This window comes from Tachypleus tridentatus, unplaced genomic scaffold, assembly GCF_004210375.1.
Source record: "Tachypleus tridentatus isolate NWPU-2018 unplaced genomic scaffold, ASM421037v1 Hic_cluster_2, whole genome shotgun sequence".
In the NCBI taxonomy this organism is placed as follows: domain Eukaryota; kingdom Metazoa; phylum Arthropoda; class Merostomata; order Xiphosura; family Limulidae; genus Tachypleus; species Tachypleus tridentatus.
In genome coordinates this window covers 51,956,982-51,973,333 of record NW_027467782.1, presented here as the reverse complement: position 1 = coordinate 51,973,333, position 16,352 = coordinate 51,956,982, and the positions used below count along the sequence as shown (strand labels likewise).

The window sequence follows — 16,352 nt, the reverse complement described above, 5'->3', positions numbered from 1 at the left end:
TGAGATATAAATAGTGTTAAGGTTATCGTACTGAATCTTCGTGAGATATAAATAGTGTTAAGGTTATCGTACTGAATCTTCGTGAGATATAAATAGTGTTAAGGTTATCGTCTCTATTTTTCTCTTCTCATTCATTTTGATTTCTTGTTAGTTTCTGCGACACTATTTTCATGAAGGATAAGATATAAGTCGCGGTCATTAAAAACCCACTCACTCATTTTACAGAGATTTTCACTTTTGTTCCAGAATAAATAGTAGACTGTTTTCAACATTGTATCACAAGTTTCCTCAATAGTCTGAAATTTACAGTAGTTTTCACTCTGCTTTCTGTTTGTTTTTTAACTGATGTTATGAGTTTTTGATTGACATTAGCTATGAGAAACTTTTAATGAGGGCGCTTCTGATCATAAATTTGAACATCATAAGCTCTGATCTGTGTACAAGTATTACCTTTGTAATTCAATGATTAACAAAGGTGGGAACTGAAAAGTTTCGTACTAGTCCGAGCACGTGGGTATGAGATATGAATAGTGGCGACATCTAGGAGACCGTTATAGGCTATATAGAGGGTTGACTGTGTTTTGTACGAACTGTTATCAACCAGAGAGCATGCGAAGCGGTAATACGTTTGACGGAAATGTTCCGATCATTCGTCATGTTACTGTGGTTACAAACGTAGTGATAAATGTTATTTTATAATAAATGAAACTTACTCCTGAATATACGTCGGTGGAAATTGATAGAATTAGGAAAGTAAAACAAACAACTAAAACGACCAACTGTGGATATAAATTGAAACCTAAACGAAACTTTAGACTTTTTAAAAATTTATTTCCGGGGAAAAGTTTGAAATGGATGAAACCAATCTTCAAGGTAAGTCATATATTTAACCCTTTCAAGAGTTACTTTTAGAGCTTTTGACACAAGCTAAGGTTCCATCACCATAAATATATGATCGGATGCCCCTGAATAAATAGCCGATACACGATACGGTTAGGTTTACATCTTTCTCAGACGCTAAATGATCAAAATATGCACGCACATATCAAAATATATATTGATAATAATGGAGAATCCACCTTGAGCTTTGCCACAGATTTCACAGTATAGTCAGGTATTATGATAAACGTTATAGTAAAAACGTAAACATTGCTCACACAGTATCGTTATGTATAACAAAAAAGCGTGGACACTGTTTATACAGTATTAGTCGACATTCAAAGAAAAGTAGCGTTAATAAGAAACCTCTGAAGACTATATAGAACATTTAGGTGTCACAAGACAATTGTCTGTAATAAGAAATCTTTGAGCAATATAGAGAACTGTTAGACCTTTAACAAAGAAACACTGTAGAGAATTGTAAGACCTTTAATAACAAAACACTGTGGAGAATTGTTATAGTGTTAATAACGAAACTCTGTAGAGAATTGTTAGACTTTTAATAACGAAACACTGTAGAGAATTGTCAGACCTTTAATAAAGAAACACTGTGGAGAATTGTCAGACCTTTAATAAAGAAACACTGTGGAGAATTGTTAGACCTTTAACAAAGAAACACTGTAGAGAATTGTTATACCGTTAATAACGAAACTCTGTAGAGAATTGTTAGACTTTTAATAACGAAACACTGTAGAGAATTGTTATACCGTTAATAACGAAACACTGTGGAGAATTGTTAGACCTTTAATAACGAAACACTGTGGAGAATGGCTAGACCTTTAATAAAGAAACACTGTGGAGAATTGTTAGACCATTAATAACGAAACACTAAAGAATACAGTTAGACCGTTAATAACGAAACACTGTAGAATACTGTTAGACCGTTAATAACGAAACACTGAAGAATACTGTTAGACCGTTAATAAAGAAACACTGTGGAGAATTGTCAGACTTTTAATAAAGAAGCACTGTGGATAATTGTTAGACCTTTAATAACGAAACACTGAAGAGAATTGTTAGACCGTTAATAACGAAACACTGTAGAGAATTGTTAGACCGTTAATAACGAAACACTGAAGAATACAGTTAGACCGCTAATAAGGAAACACTGTGGAGAATTGTCAGACTTTTAATAAAGAAGCACTGAAGAATACTGTTAGACCGTTAATAACGAAACACTGAAGAATACTGTTAGACCGTTAATAACGAAACACTGTAGAGAATTGTTAGACCGTTAATAACGAAACACTGTAGAGAATTGTTAGACCGTTAATAACGAAACACTGAAGAATACAGTTAGACCGTTAATAAAGAAACACTGTGGAGAATTGTCAGACTTTTAATAAAGAAGCACTGTGGATAATTGTTAGACCTTTAATAACGAAACACTGAAGAGAATTGTTAGACCGTTAATAACGAAACACTGTAGAGAATTGTTAGACCGTTAATAACGAAACACTGAAGAATACAGTTAGACCGCTAATAAGGAAACACTGTGGAGAATTCTCAGACTTTTAATAAAGAAGCACTGAAGAATACTGTTAGACCGTTAATAACGAAACACTGTAGAGAATTGTTAGATCGTTAATAACGAAACTCTGTAGAGAATTGTCAGACCTTTAATAACGAAACTCTGTAGAGAATTGTCAGACCTTTAATAACGAAACACTGTAGAGAATTGTTATACCGTTAATAACGAAACTCTGTGGAGAATTGTTAGACCTTTAATAAAGAAACACTGTGGAGAATTGTTAGACCGTTAATAACGAAACACTGAAGAATACAGTTAGACCGTTAATAAGGAAACACTGTGGAGAATTGTCAGACTTTTAATAAAGAAGCACTGAAGAATACTGTTAGACCGTTAATAACGAAACACTGAAGAATACTGTTAGACCGTTAATAACGAAACACTGTAGAGAATTGTTAGACCCTTAATAACGAAACACTGTAGAGAATTGTTAGACCGTTAATAACGAAACACTGAAGAATACTGTTAGACCGTTAATAACGAAACACTGTAGAGAATTGTTAGACCGTTAATAACGAAACACTGAAGAATACTGTTAGACCGTTAATAACGAAACACTGTAGAGAATTGTTAGACCGTTAATAACGAAACACTGAAGAATACAGTTAGACCGTTAATAAAGAAACACTGTGGAGAATTGTCAGACTTTTAATAAAGAAACACTGTGGAGAATTGTCAGACTTTTAATAAAGAAGCACTGAAGAATACTGTTATACCGTTAATAACGAAACACTGTAGAGAATTGTTAGACCGTTAATAACGAAACACTGAAGAATACTCTTAGACCGTTAATAACGAAACACTGAAGAATACTGTTAGACCGTTAATAACGAAACACTGTAGAGAATTGTTAGACCGTTAATAACGAAATACTGAGGAATACAGTTAGACCGTTAATAAAGAAACACTGTGGAGAATTGTCAGACTTTTAATAAAGAAGCACTGTGGATAATTGTTAGACCTTTAATAACGAAACACTGAAGAGAATTGTTAGACTGTTAATAACGAAACACTGTAGAGAATTGTTATACCGTTAATAACGAAACACTGAAGAATACAGTTAGACCGTTAATAAGGAAACACTGTGGAGAATTGTCAGACTTTTAATAAAGAAGCACTGAAGAATACTGTTAGACCGTTAATAACGAAACACTGAAGAATACTGTTAGACCGTTAATAACGAAACACTGTAGAGAATTGTTAGACTGTTAATAACGAAACACTGAAGAATACAGTTAGACCGTTAATAAAGAAACACTGTGGAGAATTGTCAGACTTTTAATAAAGAAGCACTGTGGATAATTGTTAGACCTTTAATAACGAAACACTGAAGAGAATTGTTAGACCTTTAATAACGACACCAATCGCGTTATGAATTGATAATGTGTCTAGATTTTTTCAACTTTTGAAAAAAGTGGCATTGTGTCCTTTTATTTGTATTTTTCTGAGACTTTTAGTTGTAAAGAGTTGTAGAACTAATGCCATTGTGGGAATACTGTTATTTTCTTACTCATATAAGTAAATTAACTTGATTTTGTAAGGCAAAACAATGAAATTTAGATACGATATGCCCTGTAGAATGTTATCCCATATCTGTAATGTTGTAACTTTTTAAGAAAGGTATTTCAGAATTGTTTCCAGTAAACACATCCACATATAAATATATAAATCATTTTACACAATCTTTCCACACATGATAAAGATGGATTTTATTCTACAGTAATTGTATCTTGTAATTTATCACGACAAAACTGGATATCCACATCGTTTTTTACCCTCCAAACAAATTTGTTTGAAACAGAAATTAAAACATCCGACAGGATAAATAGGTTCTGCTAACAACGCCAGACTGACTGTTAAACACCAGTGATCTTTGGACTTGTAAATACGCCCGTCTGCGATAAATATGCCATTTCTGTCATGACTAGCGCTTCGAAGATTTCGTTAGACACGTACATTAAAGATGTCAACATCACTCTCAGAAATCTTCGTTTTAAAAATATAAGAACCGCATCAGGTTTTAGTTTAAGCAAACAGCATCAGAGATTGTATACTTCCTTACAAGATTCTCCGAGGTTGGATTTTTTTCTGTTGAAACCGCTTTTATGCGTGAGTGTTTTTTAATATCTTAATCCGATATTTCTTGTGAAAAATATACAAAATGAAAGAAAATTAACATAGAAAAACGAGTTTATTTAAAATTACTGTTGTTCTACGTAAGTTAACGACAGATATTTTTACAAACTACCATCTGTGAGGATTGTCCCTAACATAGTTGTGAGTTGTCAGTTTTACATAAACCACGACTGAGACGTGAACCGAAATTTCATAATCTTGGATGTTACATAAAATATACAAACATCAGAGTAGTCTTCGAACAGGTTTGGTTTGGTTTGGTTTTTGGAATTTCGCACAAAGCTACTCGAGGGCTATCTGTGCTAGCCGTCCTTAATTTAGCAGTGTAAGACTAGAGGGAAGGCAGCTAGTCATCACCACCCACCGCCAACTCTTGGGCTACTCTTTTACCAACGAATAGTGGGATTGACCGTCACATTATAACGCCCCCACGGCTGGGAGGGCGAGCATGTTTGGCGCGACTCGGGCGCGAACCCGCGACCCTCAGATTACGAAGCGCACGCCTTAACGCGCTAGGCCATGCCAGGCCTAAAGCATGTTTGGTGCGCTGAGGATTCGAACCCGCGACCCTGAGATTACAAGTGGAACGCCTTAACCCACCTGACCATACTGGGCCTCTTCGAACAGAGACACAACTTCATGTTTCACGACATAGTTGTTTCTCACTCGCCAAAGTCAAACGTTTATTAAAAATAGGAGCTTGCGAAAACGAGGCTTACAACTTCAGATCGGTTAAAGCAGAAAATAAATGTAATTCGTAGACTGCAGGTTTAAAGACGTGAAACAAATACATTCAACAAACGTATTTAACTAATGTTTGTGTCTGAATTTCACATCGTTACGATCCTCACATATTACATAACAACAAGTTTCAAATTATAATCACGTGGAGCTGTTATTGCATATCGATTATCACACAAGTTCGTCCTGACGCACTGCAGCACCACATAGTGAGTTTTTATTTAAATTACCAAAAAATATCTTTCCGGGCTTCTGTTTTTGAAACCAAAGGATTAACATTACAAACTGTTATTGAAGAAGTGCATTTAAATGTTATAGCAGAAATAATAATAGCAAGGAATTGTATAGGCAATATGATTCTTTCTAAGCATTTTTGTTTTCGGAAAGAATTCTTTCAACAGAGTAAAGGGATGGAACAACTAACATTAATTTTGACAGATAATATATTATTAATGAGAACTGTTTAGTGAAAGTGAAAAGAATGTACACTACGTTATATCTTCTGTAGCCAGTGCTGACGAGGCCTTTCGGGCAATACCAGGGTTCTTTTGGAAAATGTAACACGTTTCCTACACGAACAAGCGAAAATAGTGGCATAGAAATGATTTGTTCATGTTGCCACATGTTCAACGATGACCACAGAACGTGAATTGCACGTGTCTCATCAGTTCACTGATCTCATTAGTCAGTTTAGTTCAGTATAGAGACCAGTGTCTCTGTTATCATACATATGACACTGTGCATAGCCTATATTATCCATTAATAAATGAAATCGTTAATCAAACTTTTATTACAAAGAAGATTTTCTCAATGATTCACAGATCTCCTACTGAAATCGACCAAAGTTATTTAAAATTTTAAGTGGGATTATGTTGTGCTTGTGGGTGGTTGCTAAAATGATTCGTTTTTTGCACAACAGGATAAACCATATTAAATGTTTTTTTGTTTTTTGAAAAAAGGAAACCGTGTTTTATATATTACTAGTAGATTCTCGTTAAAACAATTCAATGATAATTTTCCTAAAAATAGTGATGAAGATAAATATACAATGTGCAGCCAATTCATTCCCTTGAATTAGAGTGTGTATGCAATATGATTGTCTAGTGGGCCGTTTACAACCGTTTTTTGTCATTTCATGTGTCATTTTAGTAAGGAAAATTGTATTGCGTTTCTTTTTAAACAAAAGAGACTGTTACAGTGCATTGTTGGTTGAAGTTTGGATACAAAGTGTGTATCCAACACAACAGGGTCCTCAGGTTTATTAATTAGCAACGTGGATTTTTTTTTCCCGCTGGATATCACCGTTTTTGTCATTTTACTGAGCTTGAGAAAAAACTGCTGAACAGCTGAACTCTTTGACATTTGTCATTTCTACAAGAAGTATCAAAGGGGAGATAATCAATACCATTACAATTAATTTATTCAACACGTTACAATAAAATCATACATGCCTATAATACCAAGATTAATATGTGTGTGTGAATATAAGAAAACTGAAGAACAATAAGCGTGTTCTCAAACACCTTATACATTCTGTCGATTCATTCGAAATATTGTTTTCAGTCAGTTTCCGGATTTGGAACCCCGTGAAATTCCAGCACAAAAAGGAAACATTTTTCTTCGTAGTAAGTTTTCTCAGATTGACCGTTCAGCACATACGAAAACTTACCGATCGATTGAAGTTTCAGGGATTGTATTTCTTTGTTTGGAATTAAGCACAAAGTTATACAATAAGCTATCTGTGCTGTACCCACCACGGGTATCGAAACCCCGTTTCTAGCGGTGTCAGTCCGCAGACTTACCGCTGTGCCACTAGGGGTCTAAGAATTGTAAAAAAAATAATAATTTTCCTGTAATATAGTCTAGAAAACAAGCGGTTTATTTTTATTATTATTTTTTTTACGATTGACCGTTCAGGTGAAACATAGCGTGACAGAGAAATATTTGGGTGTTATATCTATATATTGAGTATAAATATTCACAGAGAAAAAACAAACAAACAAGAACAAATATTTTAAGAATAACGTTTAATGACGCTGATAGACTACATAATAAGGAGCTACAACTGGTTAGATGTTGACATGGGAAGTTGAAATATTGTGATTACAATGGTAAAGTTCATTCTATTTTCGTATATGCAGTAATTACCGTAATTTGTGGGTGGAGAACATTTTTGTTTGGAAGGCAGGAATTATAACTTCAGACCGTGGAGTAACAACAAACCCAAACCAATTACTTCTGAGCAGTTGTCTTCTATAACGAGCAGATCCAAGACTTACTCAGGGGTGGGGAAAATACCCTCTATGACACTGAACCTCTTTCTAAAAGTTGCCCACCTAGGAGTGGAATTGGTTCACTCAAATAAGAATATCAGTAGGAAGTTTAAAACAGCCTTGTATGGATCAGTGGTTGACCAGCACTAGTGTTGTACAAGTTTAAACAACAATAAAAGTTGTTGGGGCTTAGGGTGGAGGTCGTGGATAGCTCGTTGTCTTCCTCCTATTCACAGAGATTTGTTACTGAGGAATGACTCCTTTCTATGTGTGTGGGTGAATAATATGATATTGTTGGTGAACGTAAGCTACGAAACAAGTTAATGTTGTAATAGAGACGACCTGGAGACTTACCAAAAACCGAGGAAAATAAAATATAGTTGAGACACTAAAGTGTGTCATCATAATAATAATACCAAGTATAGTTGAGACATCACAATGTGTCATCATAATAATGATACCAAGTATAGTTGAGACATCACAATGTGTCATCATAACAATAATACCAAGTATTGTTGAGCTCTTAGCGTAGCTCACTGAAACCGAAACAACACATCTGTAAGCTGTTACCCTAACACACAACTGAAATAAGACAACACTTGTTCACTTAAAGTGTCGTTGGAACAAACCAGATGAGGCTTATAAAGGATTGAAAAGGAAGAGAAAAAAAATTGGGAAATGTGTTGTTATTTATGCTGTGCCCACTACGTGTACAGAAACTTGGTTTTTAGCGTCATAACCTGAATGATTTACAACTGAACTTCTTGGGGGGCAGCACGTTGTTGAATGAACTGTTACATTGAGAAAGTCACGTTGTTGAATGAACTGTTACATTGAGAAAGTCACGTTGTTGAATGAACTGTTACATTGAGAAAGTCACGTTGTTGAATGAACCGTTACATTGAGAAAGTCACGTCGTTGAATGAACTGTTACATTGAGAAAGTCACGTCGTTGAATGAATTGTTACATTGAGAAAGTTACGTCGTTGAATGAACTGTTACATTGAGAAAGTCACGTTGTTGAATGAACTGTTACATTGAGAAAGTCACGTTGTTGAAAGAACCGTTACATTGAGAAAGTCACGTTGTTGAATGAACTGTTACATTGAGAAAGTCACGTCGTTGAATGAACTGTTACATTGAGAAAGTCACGTTGTTGAATGAACCGTTACATTGAGAAAGTCACGTCGTTGAATGAACTGTTACATTGAGAAAGTCACGTCATTGAATGAATTGTTACATTGAGAAAGTTACGTCGTTGAATGAACTGTTACACTGAGAAAGTCACGTTGTTGAATGAACTGTTACATTGAGAAAGTCACGTTGTTGAAAGAACTGTTACATTGAGAAAGTCACGTTGTTGAATGAACTGTTACATTGAGAAAGTCACGTTGTTGAATGAACTGTTACATTGAGAAAGTCACGTCGTTGAATGAATTGTTACATTAAGAAAGTCACGTTGTTGAATGAATTGTTACATTAAGAAAGTCACGTTGTTGAATTAATTGTTACATTAAGAAAGTCATGTCGTTTGTTGTTTAACCAATAAGGTGACAGTTGTCACTGCTTCAGTTATTTTTGTGATTTATTAAAATCGATCAGTGGCACTATTATTCAATTTATTTTGTTATTTTTGTCTGTCAAGTGATGATAATGTACTAGAACTTCAATAAATGAATAGTTTATCCTCTGGGATCGAGGGTATTGTGTGTCTGTCTGTCTGTGCTTCCACGTGCGTATTTTGAAAACTAATAGACAGCATAAATCGATGTAAATAAGATAGGAAGACAACATGTTCTAGATCTCCATAGACCAATGTCAACCAAATATAGAAGACAATGTGGGATAGATCTCCATAGACCGATGTGAACCAGATGGGAAAAAACATGGGATAGATCTCCATAGACCGATGTGAACCAGATGGGAAAACAACATGGGATAGATCTCCATAGACCGATGTGAACTAGATGGGAAAACAGCATGGGATAGATCTCCATAGACCGATGTGAACCAGATGGGAAAACAGCATGGGATAGATCTCCATAGACCGATGTGAACCAGATGGGAAAACAGCATGGGATAGATCTCCATAGACCGATGTGAACCAGATGGGAAAACAGGATGGGATAGATCTCCATAGACCGATGTGAGCCAGATGGGAAAACAGCATGGGATTGTACTCCTTAAATTTGATTCAGATCAAAATTCAGGTCTGTATACTGGATCAGTTTGTGGCATTTTTGAGTCAGGGCATTTTCATGATTTTGGGTTGATAACTGTAAAGTGTACCAAATTTAATGGCTACATGAAGGTTAAGATAAAACATGATACGGATTATTGACCATTCTGGATCTGAAAAGGATTTTGTGAGTTTTCAAAGCTGAAATTTGACGTTAGCTCATAGAAACACGTGAATCTCGAAACGGAGTGGCGAATCGAGAGTATGCAGTCTCTTTGACTGATTTGCTTATTTTGAGATGTCTTACACTCCAGTATAAATCATTTGTAGATAATCAGTCAACTTTCTCATTCAATGCATTTCAGCATACCATCAATTGTCAGCACGAGTCTCGGGTCAAACATCCTCGCCTGACCCCTTTTATTTGTTCCTTTTTTTTTAAAGTTTTAAAGAACTTATTGAAAGGAAAACTCTAAACTAGGTCAACAACAATCTCATAAAGATGGCAGAACCATAACAGTAGAAGTGTAAAAAATGTTAATAAATCTTACAGTAACAAATAAATATTAATTACTACTCAGTTCATTTTTAAATAGTTCTTAATATATCAAACTATGTTTTATGATTAAATGAAGATACACCCTAAAGATGCTTTATGACATAACAAGGTTTTATTGGGCTGGCCGGCATTGGTCAAACTCGCTAGCTAGCCTAACATTCAAAAGTATATTGACATAAGTTATTCACATATGTTTGTCACTTCAATATACATGTTCCGAAATGTATGAACACGTTTAACAGACAGAGTAGTCTCATAAGGAACAGTAACATGCTTAGTTAACCTGCTTTTTTTAACAGCATACAAGCCACAAGCACGTACTCTTCATCTGTAATAATAACCACCAATATAACTTGGCTACAAGTCAATTTCTTCTATGACAGTTATACACATGATTTCTACCTTGTGACATGCTAGAAGAATATCCTGGTATTTATTGTGTAATTCGATACTCGTTGAGTTTGAATGAAATAAAACCAGTCATCATTGTTACGTTATCTCAGACATTCAGTTTGTTGATTTAAAAAAAACGGAACAAACGCCAACACGCTGTAATGTTAGAGTTAAGAGACACAAAGTTAGATAAAACACACAGTCTACAATAACCTTGTTAAATTATTTAATGTATTCTAACAACAATAAGTTTACCTCATTTTTGTAATAAATAAGTGAAATATACAAAGTTTTTAATATTACTTTATATACTTAGATTAATTCTTTCAAAGTCACTTATAAATGTATAACACAAGACTTGTAAATAAGTTACAGAAATATGATAATTTATGTTAATAATTGAAACGCATTTCAGACTAACTGACAAACACAAATCCTTAATAAAATAGCATACACTTACACCTCGTTTATTCCGTTAGTTTCTAAAACAGCAGCTTACATTTACTTAATAAAAATACGTTAGGTGTGAAAACAGGTGCGACTAAAAATGTTTGAGCGTGCGATTTGAAGGAATTACAATTAAAATAGGTGGCCACACTGGTACCTGCGTTTGTAGCATTGATGAAAATCTTACAGAAATATTTATTCAATAGTTAGCGAGGCCACTTTTTTCTAACCCTAAAACAGTGTTAATAGCTTCTTTTAATAACACCGTGGAATTTAGATTAACAGTTTGTTGTCATCACCACACGCAGTCGACACACGATATATGCTGATTATTTAAGTTAACATCACATGACGCTAAACGCTCTTTAATTAGGATAAGTTTATAAAATTAACGAAATTTGGTATGTAAAATATAGTAAATCAACTGCTAATATTTGATAGCTTGGATTACTAAGTCAGAACTAAAGAAAGTAGAAACACGCAATACGTCTTGCACGTTGTTTTGGTCGCACGAAACACTGCCGTGTGCCTTGATAATTATCAGCTCTGAGATTATTTCTATGGTGCTGCGATAGAGGTCGCTCGTCAGTTTATAAACTAAGTATATTTCACGCTCTGATTAAAAAGGGCGTAACCTTTGTTTCTACGCCCTCAATTAAATTATATCAGTTGAAAGCCTGCTATTTGTGGCATGTATAAACCTCATCTATAAGAGAACACACTATAAACACATAGAAGTAAAAATATTATATTTTCATCATTCAATTATGTAATTACCTTAAAACACTGTATCGAATATATATATATATAAAGCGATAGGTGAGTCCCACCTCTAAATAAAACAACCTTCTACGACTGTAGATATATTTTATTTCAAATATTTGTACTTACAATATTTTTAAATAAAAAATTACAAGTTCTTGAAGGATAGTAAGATGAACAAAAAACTTCTTTTTTAAAATTCTTTCGTTTTTCTGTCACTCATGATTTGTTTCTGTTTTGCGGATAAAATGTACAGTTTATTCATTATGACTGTTCACCAATTGAGACAATTATTTATGTTCTGAGATGTGGACCTACCTTGAGATATAGATGTCACATAAGGTCATGACCTTCGTAAAATTAGTTAATATAAAATGTCAATGACAGAAAAGTAGATAAAACATTTTAAAACAAAACCAAGTGTTGTCTAGCGTTTAGCTTGCTTAGAAACACTAGAATCCATGGTTCGTGGACAATTGTCAATAAATAGCACTTTGTGTGTGCAAAACGATTGACGGTTTAGTCCAACCATTTGGTAACAGGTTAGCTGGTCAAAACTTGGCAGTAGGCGTTCCTACCACTTATATTGTATGTTTCCTTTGTTAATATAACACTTATATTGTATGTTTCCTTTGTTAACACAACATTTATTTTGTATGTTACCTTTGTTAACACAACACTTATATTGTATGTTTCCTTTGTTAATATAACACTTATTTTGTATGGTTCCTTTGTTAACACAACACTTATATTGAATGTTTCCTTTGTTAACACAACACTTATTTTGTATGTTTCCTTTGTTAACACAACACTTATTTTGTATGTTTCCTTTGTTAATATAACACTTATTTTGTATGTTTCCTTTGTTAACACAACACTTATTTTGCATGTTTCCTTTGTTAACACAACACTTATTTTGTATGTTTCTTCACTCGTAACTGTAACATTTATATATCACATTTCCTCTGTAACTGTAACATTTGCTAGATTCTTCCTTCTTAACTATATAATGATTTAGAGTTTACACAATATATTATTTTCTTCGTGACTATAATTTATGTATAACTAAATAGGATATAATATCTGCAGTCACTGAGAGAAACCAGAGTACTTTTATTTATTAAAAATCTCCTTCCTTTTATTTTGTAATGATCATACAGAGAAACAAAACGCTTTCATATCTACACGACTGGATGTGTCGTTAAGACAACTAACGAAACTTAAACTTTACTTATAGTTCTGAAACCTTCAGGTAAGACGAGCCTACATGTCGTTTCATTCACTGCATAATTTCTGGTTTTTGTACTTCTACAGCCAGTTATTTCTATGACAGATATTAACAGTCTTAACAAGGGAAACAGTTGCTTTCAACGTTAAAGTAGGTTTATAATGATAATAATTTCACACCACATTTTTACAACCTCTCTTGAACACCAACATTGGTGTATCATTATATGGGTCTGGTCTTCTCTTAAATCAAACTATGGTAGATAACGTTAAGATATAACTTCGCTACTTTATACTGTCACGTGACAGACAAAATCCTTGAAAACGTTTATGTAATAAATAACTTTAAGTATTTACTTTCACCTATCAAGGTGAACATTTTTACAAAAACAACTGAACTTCTGTTCAGCGATGTTGACATAACTTTAAGAATATACACCTTATTTGTTTTTGTAACGCATCAGGAGTATAAGTTACAACATGTCATCACTGTTAACATCACACTTAAGTTGTAAACATTACAACAGGCATGCTGTTTGTAAAACTTGGTCGTTTTACTTCTTACAGCTTCAGGCCACTTATCAATAGATTATTTAGCTCACCCGGTTAACATAAATCTTAACAAATATCACCACTAGTTGAACCTTTATTTATTAATTACTAGATACTATAACTAAGCCAGTAAGGCCATCTCACAAGAGAAATACTGACATAAATGTTACCAAATATCACCACTAGCTGAACCTTTATTTATTAATTACCAGATACTATAACTAAGCCAGTAAGAACATCTCACAAGAGAAATACTGACATAAATGTTACCAAATATCACCACTAGCTGAACCTTTATTTATTAATTACCAGACTCTATAACTAAGCCAGTAAGAACATCTCACAAGAGAAATACTGACATAAATGTTACCAAATATCACCACTAGTTGAACCTTTATTTATTAATTACCAGATACTATAACTAAACCAGAAAGGGCATCTCACAAGAGAAATACTGACATAAATGTTACCAAATATCACCACTAGTTGAACCTTTATTTATTAATTACCAGATACTATAACTAAACCAGAAAGGGCATCTCACAAGAGAAATACTTACATAAATGTTACCAATTATCACCACTAGCTGAATCTTTATTTATTAATTACGATATACTATAACTAAATCAGTAAGGACATCTCACAAGAGAAATACAAACATAAATGTTAACAAATATCACCACTTGCTGAACCTTTATTTATTAATTACCAAATACTATAACTAAGCCAGTAAGGTCATCTCACAAGAGAAATACTGACATAAATGTTACCAAATATCACCACTAGCTGAACCTTTATTTATTAATTACCAGACTCTATAACTAAGCCAGTAAGGATATCTCACAAGAGAAATACTGACATAAATGTTACCAAATATCACCACTAGCTGAATCTTTATTTTTTAATTACCAGATACTATAACTAAGCCAGTAAGGACATCTCACAAGAGAAATACTGACATAAATGTTATCAAATATCACCACTAGCTGGACCTTTATTTATTAATTACCAGATACTATAACTAAATTAGTAAGGACATCTCATAATAAAAATACTGACATAAAATTCACTAAGTACCACTGAATATTTATTTATTAATTACCAGATGTGTATTCTCAAGATGGTTGGTATGGGTATTAAAACTTTTATTAAAATAAAGTACAGAACAACGTTTTGGACCTTTCTAGGTTATCTTGAGGTTAATACAGAGAAGTTTCAACTGACCGTTACCCGGTACGTGTCTTAGGAACAAGAGTGGAAAAAGGATACGAACATGTAGGGAGCGTTGCAGCTAGACGTTTGGTTATTATTTATTATAGGTACAAAGGTGTTCTTTTAAATCAGTTCATTTTTGGTTTTTCATTCATTTCCTGTTTGAACGTTGAGCTAGCTAGGACTTGCCAAACCACTGCTGCTACAATGTTGTTCTCTCTGCTGACCTCACCTGTCACCTCGCCGGTAATCGCCCACGGATTACCGTCGAAACTTACCTCAATCCAAATCGTCGCGTTTATTGCTCAAGACAAGCCGGATGCTACCATCTACCCTTCCCGGACCTAAACCCTTCGCCGGGGCGGAGTTCTAATCCAGCCCTCTACACCAGCAGACCAATCATATTTTTGACAACCACGGAATAATTAATTTAATGTCAGTTGTTCTTCCTCTAATAGCCCTGTTAGCCTTTTCTCCGTGTTTCTAAGAGGCGTCGACCCAACCATCCAACCCGAAAAATACAACATGCCATCGAGTGCCAAATACAGATCAAGATATTCGCCGTACATCGCATTTTTCTAAACACACCAATCTGTCTACTCATTTTCTCAAGACAGTAACAACTCTAAACACACCAATCTGTCTACTCACTTTCTCAAGACAGTAACAACTCTAAACACACCAATCTGTCTATTTACTTTCTCAAGACAGTAACAACTCTAAACACACCAATCTGTCTATTTACTTTCTCAAGACAGTAACAACTCTAAACACACCAATCTGTCTATTTACTTTCTCAAGACAGTAACAACTCTAAACACACCAATCTGTCTACTCACTTTCTCAAGACAGTAACAACTCTAAACACACCAATCTGTCTACTCACTTTCTCAAGACAGTAACAACTCTAAACACACCAATCTGCTTACTCACTTTCTCAAGACAGTAACAACTCTAAACACACCAATCTGTCTACTCACTTTCTCAAGACAGTAACAACTCTAAACACACCAATCTGCCTACTCACTTTCTCAAGACAGTAACAACTCTAAACACACCAATCTGTCTACTCACTTTCTCAAGACAGTAACAACTCTAAACACACCAATCTGTCTATTTACTTTCTCAAGACAGTAACAACTCTAAACACACCAATCTGTCTACTCACTTTTCAAGACAGTAACAACTCTAAACACACCAATCTGTCTACTCACTCTTTCAAAACAGTAACAACTCTAAACACACCAATCTGTCTACTCACTTTCTCAAGACAGTACCAACTCTAAACACACCAATCTGTCTATTTACTTTCTCCAGACAGTAACAACTCTAAACACACCAAAATGTCTACTCGCTTTCTCAAGATAGTAATAACTCTAAACACACCAATCTGTCTACTCG

At 34.3% G+C, this 16,352-nt stretch overlaps 1 protein-coding gene across 2 annotated transcripts in view; it reads left to right on the top strand.

Annotated features, from left to right (window-relative positions):
* The first annotated feature begins 597 nt into the window (after window positions 1-597).
* The window catches only part of LOC143242390 (uncharacterized), a 42,306-nt gene continuing 26,551 nt past the window's right edge, over window positions 598-16,352 (top strand). For both annotated transcript variants that reach the window (XM_076485754.1, XM_076485753.1), the window contains exon 1: window positions 598-873. In XM_076485754.1, the coding sequence (XP_076341869.1) occupies window positions 852-873 (22 nt within the window). In that variant the 5' untranslated portion in view covers window positions 598-851. The remainder of the gene's footprint in view (window positions 874-16,352) is intronic.